The 14,622-nt window shown below is 43.7% G+C and overlaps 1 protein-coding gene across 2 annotated transcripts in view; it reads right to left on the bottom strand.

Moving 5' to 3' along the window:
- Positions 1 to 14,622, bottom strand: part of MGAM (maltase-glucoamylase) — a 199,588-nt gene that overhangs the window by 42,686 nt on the left and 142,280 nt on the right. Inside the window, exons 20-27 of one of the 2 annotated variants that reach the window (XM_043463906.1) lie at positions 13,944 to 14,000; positions 13,356 to 13,480; positions 12,445 to 12,533; positions 10,742 to 10,791; positions 6,361 to 6,528; positions 4,847 to 5,002; positions 3,244 to 3,525; positions 539 to 693 (exon numbers count right to left, since the gene is read on the bottom strand). In XM_043463906.1, coding sequence (XP_043319841.1) covers positions 539 to 693; positions 3,244 to 3,525; positions 4,847 to 5,002; positions 6,361 to 6,528; positions 10,742 to 10,791; positions 12,445 to 12,533; positions 13,356 to 13,480; positions 13,944 to 14,000 — 1,082 coding nt within the window. The remainder of the gene's footprint in view (positions 1 to 538; positions 694 to 3,243; positions 3,526 to 4,846; positions 5,003 to 6,360; positions 6,529 to 10,741; positions 10,792 to 12,444; positions 12,534 to 13,355; positions 13,481 to 13,943; positions 14,001 to 14,622) is intronic. The other variant, XM_043463910.1, reaches the window with a different exon arrangement.

The following is a 14,622-nucleotide window of genomic DNA, read 5'->3' as shown; positions in this document are numbered from 1 at the left end:
TAAGAGATGACAGCTCCTTTCATGCTTACCACTGTGAAGAGGCTTTGAGTTTTGAATGTCAATAGAAGCAAAGACTGTAAGAAGCCACTTTGCCCTCCTCAGTAACCTTTGTCCTTCTCTCCTGACTCTTCTGTTATTATTTCTTAATGAGAGTACATAGAACTTATTTCTATCATGGGTTATGTCATACTTATTAAATAGAGTTTCCTGTCCTACTTAACAGGAACAAAGAATAGAATATGTATTTTCCTTTCTCTAAAAACAAGCACCACTTAATTAGCTTTTGTAAACCTTTGGTTGATTCATTTTTCTTGTTAAGGACTAATGGAAAATTAAATCCTTATTGAAGTAGGGGAAATAGATACATTCTTCATTGAACATATTGACATAGTGTCTCTAAAATTAATATTTCACTTGCATCATGAGAGCCACTATAATTAGATCTAGAATCACTCTGCTGCTGCTGCTGCTGCTGCTAAGTCACTTCAGTCGTGTCCGACTCTGTGCGACCCCATAGGACCAAATAAAGAGTGCTTACATCACAGTTCTGGAGCTTTTTCTTCGAATCTGGATCCCAAAAGGATTGTTCTGAATCTTGACTTCATACAGACGGTTTTCAGGGGAGCCCACTGGAGATGAAGGGGTGTTCAGAGGCACTGGGACCTCGTACCTCTTATTAGTGGGATCATAGATCTGCCAAGAAGAGAGAAGGAAGCTTCTTCATGGAATCTCAGGCCTACAATTCCTTGTGCCAGCTTATATCAAATACAATTCAGTTTCCATATTTTCTGGCTGGTCTGAACATATCAGGAGGCATCAACTATCCTGAAACAAACATGTGTGAGGCCTACCCACCTACTGTGCCCAATATGGAGCCTGAACTCCAAAAATGCCTCAATATGACCTATTTTAAGCCAGCAAGGACACTTCTAAAAAATTTGTGATATAAGGGTATGGAATCTCATGGATAGAATGTGTGTGTGTGTGTGTGTGTTTATGAGGGTGTGGTATGGGAACATGCATGTGTATACAGTACCTTATGTGTGAGCATGTGAGTATATGTTAGAAATTAGAGAATTGAATTTATTTATGGACACTGAGGTCTTCTTACTGGTGGAACTTCCAGATGTTGTACAGTTTTTCCATCCCTAAGATGGCTCTCTTGTACCCACTGCTTGTTCCTATTTACCTGACAGGTATGATGTGTGGGAAAAATGAGAGAAGGGAAGAGTGTTGTTGGAGGCCCTGGAGTACTGCCAGGATGAGCAAGCCTCCTCTTCCTTATCATACTATTAGCCAACTTTTTACACTTCAGACAAGTCTCTTTTCTTGATAGGTAAGAAGTGGATTTATTTAGAGAGAAACACACTTCACAGGCAGAGTGTGGGCCACCGCAAAAGGCAAGAACCACCTCAAAATATGGCATGGTTAGTTTTTACGGGCTGGGTGATTTCATAGGCTAATGAGTGGGAGGAATTATTCCAACTATTTCAGGAAATGGGCACGGATTTCCATGAATTGAGACACCGCCCACTTTTCAGCCCTTTATAGTCAGTCTCAGAATTGTCATGGTGCCTGTGGGCGTGTCATTTGGCTTGCTGATGTTTTACACTGATCCTATATTGAGGATCAAGAGGCTCAAAGTCTAGTGGAAATCGACTTGTCCGCCATTTTGGACCCATTTGGATCTAATCAGTTTATGTCCTGTCCTTAGGTTTTATTATTCTCTTGTGCCCTGTCCCCTTCCCTCCTGTTTCAGACAAGTTTTCTCTAAAGCTTTGCTTCTCAATATTGTGTTTGTCAGGCCAAAAGCAGCTTTCACAATGTTTCACATTGTTAAGCAGGATCACCAGGGAACTTGTTAAGACCACAGAATCTCAGCCTCACCCCAGACTTTCTGAATCTGGCTCTTCATTTTCGTAAGATCTCTGAAGTAACTCATCAAACACTGAAGTGTGAAAAGCAACATCTAGAGCTGACATGTCCAAGGAGGTACGCACCACATGTGGCCATGAAGCACTTGAATGTGCTGTCTGAACTGAGACTCACTATGAGTACAAAATACACAGCGAATTTTGAAGACCTAGTATGGTTAAATTATATTTGGAGTACATGGTGATATGATAATATTTTAGCATATTGGTTAAATAAAATGGCACTAAAATAAATTTCATTAATTTTTTTCCAAATACATTTTTAAAACTATAGTTATTAGAAAACATGCGGGGACTTCCCTGGTGGTCCAGGGGTTAAGAATCTGCCTTGTAATGCAGGGGATGTGGGTTCCTTCCTCGGTCATGGAACTAAGCCCCTGCACCACAACTAGAGAGTCCATGTACTGCAACAAAAGACCCCACATGAGGCACTGAAGACCCGTGGATCAGACTGCATTTCTGTTAGAGCAGAGAGAAAATGTGTGAGAGGCCCTTGGACTGCAAGGAGATCTAACCAGTCCATTCTAAAGGAGATCAGGCCTGAGTGTTCATTGGAAGGACTGATGCTGAAGCTGAAACTCCAGTACTTTGGCCACCTGAGGCGGAGAGCTGACTCACTGGAAAAGAGCCTGATGCTGGAAAAGATTGAGGGCGGGAGAAGAAGGGGACAACAGAGGAGGAGATGGTTGGATGGCATCACCGACACAATGGACATGAGTTTGAGCAAGCTCTGGGAGTTGGGATGGACAGGGGAGCCTGGTGTGCTGCAGCCCATGGAGCTGCAAAGAGTTGGACACAACTGAGTGACTGAACTGAGTGGGTCTCCAAGAGTGGCCCCTGAAGTTACAGCATCAGCACCACCTGGAAACTTGCTAGCAGTGCAGATCCTCGGGTTGGAAACTCTGGGGGGTCAGGCCAGTCATCTTTTAACAAGATCGGCAGGTGATTCTGATACAGGTGCAGGTGCTAAAGCTTGAGAACCACAGCTAAAGAAATAACCCTGATATCAGAAGTGGGTTGTTGCCACTTAAATGACTTACCACACAGCAGACACACTTTTCTCAGGGCTAAAGAAGGACTCTTTGAGGATATTCACGACTTAGAGTACTCACTGTTATAAGAAGTTACCACCCCCAGTGATCTAAGGTTACATCCCACCCCAACTCTCTCCTAACTTTCTGATCTTCACCTCCTGGGGCCTCAGCAGCCCCACTTGTAAAATGAGGGAGTTGGATTAAAGCTGTTCCAATGTCTTCCAGCTGCATGGAGCTGTCAGCTAAGAATTCCAACCATGGAGACACTGGGTTACCTTGAACTGCAGCAGGTTCTCTGTGTGGTAGATCACGCTCAGGCGGAGAGAGCCGATGGCTGCAGAGAGAGTGTCGGAGGCAGAGGCGGCCTTGGCTGCGGCTGCAGGTGGGGGTAGCTTGTCCCGTGATGATGGTGGTGGCACCGTGGCTTGTGCAGCTTCCGAGGCTGTCAGGTGGGTGAGGTCTACGGTGATGCCCGTAGGCAGGTACTGAATGTTGCTGGCAGTATAATTAGGGATGGTATCGTAGAAACAGGTGGGCACCCCAGGAACAGTCGTGGGCTGGAACAAGAGGAGGACTTCAAGGTCAGCCTCTGACACCACACTTCGAGACTCTAATTACAGAAGAAGGTGGTTAAACCAGACTCAGCCTCTTACTCTATGTCCATTGCTATGAGTTGAGCTATATCCCCCAAAGAGATGGTAAGCCCTGGCCCCTGGTACCTGTGAATAAGGTACCTGGTGCCTTGTTTGGAAATAGGATCTTTGTAGCTGATCAAGTTGAATGAGGTCATTGGGACAGAGCTAGCCAATATGACTAGTGTCCTTAGTAAAAGGGGAAAATAAGGCACAGACATGCACCTGGGGAGAACATCACGTGAAGATGAAGAGGTCAGGGTGATGTTTGTATAAACCAAGGAACCCTGCAGATTGCCAGCAAACCACCAGAACCCAGGAAAGGGACACAAAACAGATTTTCCCTCTTGGCCCCTAGAAAGCATCAACTCTGTGGACAGTTTGCTATCAGACTTCCAGCTCCCAGACACTGAGATAATAAATGTCTGTTGTTCTAAGTCACCCAGTTTGTGGTACTTGGCTATGGCAGCCCTAGCAAATGAATACACTCATTTAAACATACACAGGGATTTCCTTGGTAGTTGAGTGGCTAAGACTCCGAGCGCCCAATGCAGACTCAGAGCACCCAATCGACTGGGCTGGATCCCCGGTCGGAGAAACGGATCCCACATGCCACAGCTAGAGGTACCACATGTCACAACTAAGACCCAGCACAACCAAATAAACAAATAAAAAATAAAGAAAATAAACACACACACACACACACACACACACTGGCCTCATCTAACAGTGAAGGGCCAGCAGGAGACCTATCTGGAGACTGAGTCCTAAAGCAGGGCTCTGCTCCCCATGTCCTTACTGTCCATTATTGTGATCCCGAGGAAATCACTGATTTCTCTGGCCTTCGTTCTCTCTATTTCTCAAAGGGAGAGAAACAGCATTACCTTATCTTTCTGCTTGGACTCACCAATAGATGTGGGGGGGGCGGGAATCACTTAAAATACTCAGTGCATTCCCACTACATTATAGCCATGTTCGGGACAAAGTGGGATCTGAAATGCTGTGGTTGTAGGAAAGAGCGAGTCAGTGAGTTGATCCTTATTCAGGTCTCTGAATGAAACACTGATCGCCTATCACATGCGACTGATAGAAACACCTCATCAGTTGCCATAGCATCATTTGCTTCCTGAAGATGATTACAGTTTAATCTATCAACATTGGAAAAGTGTTTCCTGGGTACCCAGTTACCCATGGGACACTTTTTACAGCTTCCTGCTCACTGGGGCAGTCTGCTCCTGGTCCTTACCTCCCAAAGGCACCCCCGCTCCCTGCAACTCTCCTCGGAGACAGCGGGCTGCTCAGGAAAGCAGTTGAACTTCTGCAGGTCGCTGACCGGAAGGTCCCACTGAATGGAGAATGCTTGTCCCAGTACCAGTCCCTTGAGGTCAGTGATGTTCACCACCTGAGGAAAGAGAAAGGGGCGTGAAGACAAATGAGACGAGGTGCAGCTGCCTGGATAACGTCCTTCTCTGATGGTCATGTAGTCAGGACGGGAAACCAGCCCTTTGACCAACACCGCTTTGAAGTAGGAAATTCGTAATTCTCTTTTTTCTTCTCCTCTGGGTCTTTCAACCTCTCTGTCAGGAAAATGAATCTGACTTCCTCCAGACCTTTCTGATCTCACGGAGCCAATGTGGGATATTGAATGGAAAGAGTTTCAGTCTTGTTAAGGAACACAGATCACAGGCGGGGAGGGCATTTCAGATTCATTGCCCCCTGGGCACGGGGCTCAGACATTTTACTAACAATGGCAGTAATGACGACCAGAGCTAAACTTTACTGAGTCTGTCAAGTACTGTGATAATCACTTCATATGCATTCTCTCTGCGAGTCCTGTAAAGCAATCCTATGCTATGAATAATACGACTATCTCAGTTTTACAAATCAGAACCCTGAGGTTCAGAGAGGTTTACTGTTTTGCTCAAGATCTCACAGCTGGGGCTCAGCAGAGCTAGGATTAGAACCCTATTCTGCCTAACCCTAAAAAGCAAGCTCTTGTCCTTTTCTATATGTGTTGTCAAAGTGGAAGGGGGCAGGGAATTCCCTGGTGGTCCAGTGGTTAGATTCTGCACTCCCAATGCAAGGGCAAGGGTTCGATCCCTGATCAGGGAACTAAGATCGTGCATGCTACACCATGCGGCCAAAAGAAGATTTAAAAAATAAAAATAAAATTAAAAAGAGGGCTGCCCTAAGGAACGGTGAATTTCCCAGTGCTTGAAATATTAACTAATGATTGGGGCTTTTCTTTTTGAATGATTATCACGTAAGGGAAAAACATCCCATAGAATAAAAGCAGATTACTCTTTGTGTTTGATTTTGATTAAATTCTCATTTTCAGCAGTGGTATAAAAATAGTTTAGAACAGGAAGGAAAAAAAGCAACTGTGTCTCAAAGATAAGTCCTTAATGTAAATGAGAGAACACAGGTGTCATTGTTCTCCAGAACTAGGCCAATGTATTGAATCATATTTTCTCTATCACATCTGACATTAGCACATCTACTTTTAAATAGCCCAGAGAAGAACTGCCTTTTTCAAGGGTATCAACTCCTACTGCCTGCTTCAGAGTCCCAACGCAAGCAAAGCTCCAGGGTCCGTATCGAGCACGCACAGATTTCTCCTTCTACATTCTCCCTGTGGTTCCCTAGCAAGCCAGCTGTCTCTGTGCCCACCCAGAGTCAACAGAGCAAGAACGAGCTGGCTGTCAGAAGCTCAGGTGAGGGTTGTTGACAGGGGCACCGCAGCAAGGAACAATATCCCACCTTTGTTGATTCTGTGTAGACAACATTTGAAATGGGGGTGGTAGCATAATTTAGGGAGACAGTAAAATTAGTGGGTTCCTTGTCCATTCCCAAGATTGTGATATCTGTAAATGTGAGTTTGTCGGGGTCCGTATAATTATCATGTATAATCGTTGCCAGTAGACGGTTCTGTGGGGAAAAGAAGTCAGTTTAGAGACCAGGTATATCTCATTCTGATTGTGTCCAAATACCTTTCCATATCTTTCTGAGATCCCAAGAGATCCTTTACCTGTGAGGTTCTAAATGGTGCCGGGTGATCATCCCCAGGGAATTTTTCAAGTGAGACTTGTAACAGTCTTTAAGTAATCTTTTAGTAATATTATGTACTTGTTTTAGTTTACTGGTTCTTTATTGATTCTATTACTCAGAAAATATGTTGCTGACACTATGGAATTCTCAAACAGACAAGATGACACATGTACAAAAAGAGACCCATAGGCATGCGAAGATATACACATTCATACACATACAAAATAATGCCCAAATAATTATTTTTTCTTTTAATGATAATGATGATAGCTAAAATTTATGAATGTTCACTGTGTGCCAGACCTTGTGCTAAGCATTTTACATGTATCATCTCATTCAATTCTCACAGTAAACTATGAGGTTGAGGCTCTAGTGATCCCCGTTCTTCAGATGAGGAGCCTAAAGCCAAGATAATGTAGAAAATCTATTCAGGGAACCACAGTTCAAAAGTGACAAAGCTGAGCTATGACAAAGAACGTAGAACCGATGACTGAAGAAAAAAAGGGACACTTTGATGTTTAAAAAAATTAAGCATCCCACAGATACATGTCCAAATGATTTTTTACAAAAGCAGTGTAATGGAGAAAGGACAGCCTTTTCAACAGATGATGCTGGAGCCATTGGACATCCGTAGGCAAAATGTGAAATTCAACCTAAACCTCATGTCTTATATAAAAATTAACTCAAAATTGGGAGTTCCCTGGTGGTCTAGTGGTTAGGACTTGGCGCTTTCACTGTCATGGCCTGGATTCAGTCCCTAATTGGGGAACTAAAGTCCCGCAAGAACTGCAGTGTGGCCCAAAATTTTCTTTTAAATTTAATCTAAAAAAATTAACTCAAAATAGGTAGTAGTAAACTTAAATATAAAGGGTAGAACTATAAACATTTTAGGAAAAAATGGGAAGAAGTATTGAAGAACTACAAAGAGTTCTTATACTAGACACCAAAAACATGATCCATAAATGGAAAAAATGATAAATTAGACCTTTGAAAATTAAAAATTTTTCCTCTGAGAAAGACTGTTAAGAAGATGAAAAGAGCAGCCTACAGACTGAAAGAAAAAAAAAAAATTTACAAACTATGTATCCAAGAAGGGAACTGTCAAAGCCGAACAGAAAACTAAGTTAAACAAGTCAATTAGAAAATGGGCAGAACTGGAACATTTTATCTAAGAGAGTATACAGCTGGCTAATGAAAAGACACATGAAAAGATGGTCAACATCATTAAACTGCCAGAGAAATACAAATTGAAACCACAATGAGCTATCACTGCTGCTGCTGCTAAGTCGCTTCAGTCCTGTCCGACTGTGCAACCTCAGAGGCAGCAGCCCACCAGGCTCCCCTGTCCCTGGGATTCTCCAGGCAAGAACACTGGAGTGGGTTGCCATTTCCTTCTCCAATGCCTAAAAGTGAAAAGTGAAAGTGAAGTTACTCAGTTGTGTCTGACTCTTAGCAACCCCATGGACTGCAGCCTACCAGGTTCCTCCGTCCATGGGATTTTCCAGGCAAGAGTACTGGAGTGGGGTGCCATTGCCTTCTCTGGAGCTATCACTACACCTTTATCAAAATGGCTAATTTTTTTTTTTTTTAGTGTGACAACATCAAATGCTGGTTACAATGCAGAGGAACTGAGTGACATACATTGGTGGTGGAAATGTAAAATAGTACAGCCATTCTGAAAAAGAATTCAGCAGTTTCTTGTAAAACTAAACATATAGTTACATAATACCCAGCAACTGCACTCTTGAGCATTTATCCCAGACAATTGAAAACTTGTGTTCACATAAAAATCTGTTCCTAGCAGCTTTATCTGTAATATCCCATGACTGGATTATTAGTCCCAGATTCCCTTACTTAAGTGCATACTTAAACATATCTTGGAATGCTGCTCAGCAATAAAAATGAACTGACTTTTGACATGGAAAAGCTTGGATGAATTTTGAGGAAATTATGTTGCATTAAAAAAGCCACTCGCCAAGACTTCATGCTGTATGATTATATTTACATAACATTTTTGAAAGGACAAAATTATAGAAATAGAGAGCAAATTTGTGGTTTCCAAGAACTAAGGATGAGGTTGAGGCTTGGGGCAGGTGGAGGCAAGTAGATTGAACAGGAGAGATCCTCCTGGCCATGGAAATATTCTGCATCTTGACAGAGAGAGGGTAACAGGCATGAAGGCTAGGGGTCTCCAAACGGAGGAAATAGGTTGCAAGTGTTAGACTTTTTTCTGTCTCTCTATATATACAAAATTAAAAGGAGATTTCTCTTGAAATTCTGTGTTGCCATGACAACACCTGGTTCCACCTGAACTTGACTTTTTTCAAACCTTGAGCCAACCAATGTGTTTTTCTTATGGAAATGTTTTTCTTAAGCTATGTTAATGAACTATGTATTTACCCTAGACTCTGTCTTTCTTCAAGTTGGTTCCACCTAAGACTCAGAACCAACTTGACAAACCAGTGTGTTTTACTCATGCAAGTGTTCTCTTAAGCTATGTTAATGAGACTATGTATTTGCTTGAAAACCTGACTTTCTTCAAGATTCATGTCAATCATTTTATGGCCCGGGATGACTCACTTTGTGCCAATGTTATCTCAAAATACATGTTGTGGGTGAGGGGCCTGGTGCTACTCTCTTAGTTTTGAGACATTTCCTTTCTCTAATTAGCAGACTGCTCGTAGCTATATAACTCCCTTCTAAAGACTAGCATGATGGGGGGGCGGGGGGGATTGGGCACTCTTTCTGCCCCCTTCTGATATCTATGTCAGAAGCTTCCTCTATCTCTTTTATACTTTAATAAAACTTTAATACACAAAAGCTCTGAGCGATCAAGCCTCATCATTGGCCCTGGATTTGAATTCCTCTCCTCTGGAGGCCAAGAATCCCGACGTCATTCATGGCTCAGCAACAGCCTTTCAATAGTATAGATGTCATTATTCTTGTTGTAAAATTGTACTATAGTCTTATAAGATGTTTCATTTAGGGGAAACTGGGTAGAGTACAAGGGAACTCTGTATTATTTCTTATAACATGGGGCTCTATAATTATGTCAGCATAAAAAGTATCATTTAAAAAGCAATATGGGACTTCCCAGACTTCCCTGGTGGCCCAGACAGTAAAGAATCCACCTGCAATGCAGGAGACCTGGGTTGGATCCCTGAGTTGGGAAGATCCCCTGGAGGAGGGCATGGCAACCCACACCAGTATTCTCGCCTGAAGAATCCCCATGGACAGAGGAGTCTGGTGGGCTACAGTCCATGGGTTCGCAAAGAGTCAGACAGCACTGAGCAACTCAGCACACGGGACTTCCCTGGTGGTGCAGTGATTAAGAATCTGCGTTGCAATGCAAGGGATGTGGGCTTCATTCCTGGTCTGGGAACTAAGATCCCACATGCCATGGAGCAACTAGCCCATGCATGGCAACTAGAGCCAAATTCAGCCAAATAAATAAACATTTAAAAAATAAAAGGCAATATGAATTTAAAAGAAAGAAGAAATAAGGGAGAGAGGGTCCCACACAAGAAAGCTCTGCCCATGCACAAACAGACATCTAAGAAAACCATTTCGGGGTTCTCCCATCCCCTTCCAGCCTTACTGACATTCTTCCTCTTAGTCCCCCTGGGAAGCAGACTCCAGGCAAGTAATGCACTGCATCTCCCAATCTCTCAAAGCCACCACTTAATACCTGTGTCCAAGGCCAAGCTTTAGGGGCTAGAAAGGAAGTTCCTTGATGGAACAACTTCATAAAGGCTCTACATACCTCATCACCCCCCATCCACACCCCACCCACTTGTACCCTCTCAAATAAGGACACATCTTGGAAGCCCAGACTCATCATATAAAACTCAAAAGCAATCTTTTTTTTTTTTTTCCAGAAAAACAGACAACTTCTTCACCAAACTCATGCTGATTTTCTATTGGTTTATGTTTCTAACACAGATTGAAATTTTTCATTTTAATGCTAATCCTTTCTGGGACTGTGGCAGTGAAGCACTGCCCACAAAAGCAAGCAACTCCAGAAAACCCAAAACTTAAAAAAGCAGTCACAGAAAAGAGCATGCACTGGGGGTTCCCCCAAAACAGTACTTACAGAGGTGACGGAAAAACTATACAGAATATAATTATTTCCAGTTACAGCATCTGAAAGAGAAAGATGGAGGAGGAACAGTTACTACAGGAAGCAGAACAGTTGGGCATCCTCCTCTCTCCACTGGGAATGCCTCTGCCAACTAGCTCTGCTCACCGAAGTTCTACCTGTTTTTTTGCAGACTCCACAGAGGTCTCCTGGACCACTCCAACCACCAGTAACTACTCCCTCCTCTGAACTCCATGGCATAGGTGGAACCATTTTGTTGGCATTTAAAGCATTTTGGGGGCTTCCCTGGGGGCTCAGTGGTAAAGAATCTGCTTGCCAGTGCAGGAGATTCGGGTTCGACCCTTGGTCCTGGATGATCCCATGTGCCATGGGGCAGCTAAGCCTGTGCACCACAGCTGCTGAGCCTGGGAGCCACAACTACTGAAGCCCACATACCCTAGAGCCTGCACTCCATCACAAGAGAAGCCACCGCCATGAGCAGCCCTCGTTCGTCACAAGAGAAAAAGCCCACACAGCCATGACGACCCAGCACAGCCAAAAATAAATAATACAATAAATAAACAAATAATTTAAAAATTTTTTGACTTGCATTTGTAGCTATCTATATGCCCTTCCTCTCTCTGGACCAGGACTTCCTCAAGCGCAATAGCTGTCTTGTGTGCTAAGTCATTTCAGTTGTGTCTGACTCTTTGTGACCCCATGGATCATAGCCCGCCAGGCTCCTCTGTCCATGGGAATACTCTGGGTAAGAATACTGGAGTGGGGTGCCATGCCCTCCTCCAGGGGATCTTCTAGACCCAGGGATCTCACCTGCATCACTTATATCTCCTGCATTTGCAGATGGGATCTTAACCCACTGAGCCACCTGGAACGTTTAGACCCTGCACATAGCCCAATAATAAATAGCCAAGAACTATTAATAAATGCTAATTCTATGTAGGACAGATTTTTATATAATGAGACCCGAAGTTTATGTGAGGTACTTATATGTGAAAAAAACACCGCACAAATTAGATACTTGCCTCTCAATAGCAACCAAGGCAATATTTTACATTCTATTAATAACTTATAGCTTCCATTGGAGAAGGAAATGGCAACCCACTCCTGTGTTCTTGCCTGGAGAATCCCAGAGATGGGGGAGCCTGGTGGGCTGCAGTCTACGGGGTCGCACAGGGTCGGACACGACTCAAGTGACTTAGCAGCAGCAGCAGCAGGTGGTGCTAGTGGTAAAAAATCTGCCTGCCAATGCAGGAGACACCAGAGCTGCAGGTTTGATCCCTGGGTCAGGAAGATCCCCTGAAGTAGGAAATGGCAACCTGTGCCAGTATTCTTGCATGGGAAATTCTATGGACAGGTGAGCTTGGTGGGCTACAGGTCATGGGGTCACAAAGAGTCAGACGAAACTGAGCACATATATACATTAACATAATGTATTATTCTGGTATTAATAATGACATCCGGAGAAAGGAATAAACTAAATCCAATAATATCTTTTGCTTTGGTAGAGTCAATAACACACAAGTTGCTCATTTGAAGTCTATTTTAATGTATGTGTTTGGCTAGTGGAACTTAAAGAATGCATTGATTCTAAACTGTAGAAATAAGCATCAGTGATAACAAAGCTCGTGCATACTGGGCAGTCTGCCAAGATGAACTGCCATTGAGAAGCGCAGAGATGGGACCATAAGGAAGTCTACCTTTAGAGACACCATCATCCCAGTACAGTTCTCCCTTTGCTTCTCGCTTATAGTCCAAGGCAATGATGAGTCCCAGAGAGTTTTTCCGGCTGTAAAAGAGCAATTCTCAGTTTCAGAGAATGAAGAAAAGATAGAATGGCCTTAAGCCAGCCCCCTTCATGCCCCAGGAACAGACCATCTTGGAGACAATCTCAGATATTAAGTAGATACTGATGCTGTCTGAAAACACGGAAGCTGGGTGTGGGTAGACAGCAGAGCCGAGTAGTGAATGAGCTTAAGAAGAACAGTAGATGGAGGCAGTTGCTGCTGAGAACCGCACTTGTGATAATACTAACAATTAGTACTTACTGGATGCTTTCCACGTGGCAAGCACTCTTCTAAGCATCCTATATGCCTTAAACCATTTCTATTATTTCATCTGAGCCTCTTAATAACTCTAAGAAGTTGAAATACCACCATCTCCAGTTTACTAATGATGAGCAGAGACACACAAAGTAAGTTGCCCGTGGTAACACTTCTTGTATGTAGCAGAGCTGAGGCTCGAACCCAAATTTTCTGACTCTTGACCTTAAACCTATGTTAATTTTCATCTCTTACCTCCTATTAACTTGCATTGTCTCATGCCTAAGGAAATCTACTTGAGGACACTTTCTGACCAGGGGAATCCTCATGAGTGATTATTTTGACCATCCTTACAATTTGATGCAATTTACAAATGAAAGACAATGGGAATGTAAAGGAACCAAGGCTACATTTATCCCCTGCTAAATGAAGATGCCAGTTCTGGGCTGACCTTGAGAGGAAGTGAGAAAGATGGGTTACTGTAGCTATTTTCCCTTAGTTGATCCACTTGCAGTTCCAATTTTTCTTTCCCATAACACTCTGCCCCCTCAGAAGAGTAAGGAGCTCACCTGGCCTCTGTGGTCGTGTTTGGCTTCTGGGTGGGAAAGATGTAGCCCCCTCGGAGGTGAAGTCCTATCTTGTCACCTGGCAGCAGCATCTCCACAAACTGTTTCCTCCATTCTATGGCTACTTGCTAGCCAACAAAAGGGGAAAAGACCAGATAATACATTGTTTGGGCTACAAGTGACATTGGAATTATCTAGTTCAGTTGCTTCATTTTAAAGAAGAGAAAAACAGAGGACCCCCCCTCCCCACACCTCCCAAAGTGAAGTGACTTGCCCAAGGCACATAGGAAATAGCAGAGCCAAGACTCCAGCCTATCCTATTTCCTTATATTACACCATGCTGTGTGTGATTCCACACTTGGGTTTTAATTCTGTCGATCATCACAACCTAAGGCCCACTACTAGTCCACATAGCTGCAGAATAGCCAGTCAAATCTCCTGAAAATTTCCATAAGCCTACTCTAGTTATTCAAATTATTTCATTGTACCCCAGGAAAGGCCTTCTTCCCAGGAACGCACCCATAAGCAACTAAGTGTAAAACCTTGTTCTATTAGCCTACCCCAAGCGCCCAAGACTACTGCCTCACTCACCGTTTCATAGTCGTACCAGATGGCGTCGGGTATGTATGCTCTTGCGTAGTTCAAACCCTGGGGAAACATAACGGTGAGCAACACTGGCACAACCCTTTACAGTTTACACAACACCCTCACCCATGGTGGTGTGTGCTCACTGCAACACTCTTGAGAGACAGTTGGGATCATACATCCTACACGTAAGATATAGATCCTCAGGAAAACCTGGGCAGATTAACCAAAACAGAGCTGTTCCTAGAAATGAAGACTGTTTTGCTTGGAGACTGCTGAGAAAAGCAGAAAAAGTGTATTCCCTGGGTCCCTTGTTTAATCTGATAGAAGGAGCATGAAGCAGCTAGGCCCTCCGGAGAGCTTTGTAGGAGGACTACTTGTGAGCTAGCAGGACCTACCATGAGATGCTGGGGCTAAAACGTCAGCTCCAAGGGCCTTTGACTTGAGTCCATGGGCCATCTCTCATGTTTATAAACAGATCAGCATAATCCTGACCCCTCTCCTACTCTTCCCTACTCACCCCTGCCCTTGATTCTACTTGGTCCTTCCTACAGGGACTCCAGAGTAACACCCTCCCCTTCCCTAGCACCCCTCTCTCCCTCCACACTCCTCTCCCCACCTCTTCTCTCCCCCCACCCCAACTTTAGGAAACACATTCCCTCTGGTCAACAGCAAGCACAGACAG

This window comes from Cervus canadensis, chromosome 3, assembly GCF_019320065.1.
Source record: "Cervus canadensis isolate Bull #8, Minnesota chromosome 3, ASM1932006v1, whole genome shotgun sequence".
Lineage (NCBI taxonomy): Eukaryota > Metazoa > Chordata > Mammalia > Artiodactyla > Cervidae > Cervus > Cervus canadensis.
This window is presented reverse-complemented; position numbering and strand designations above follow the sequence as displayed.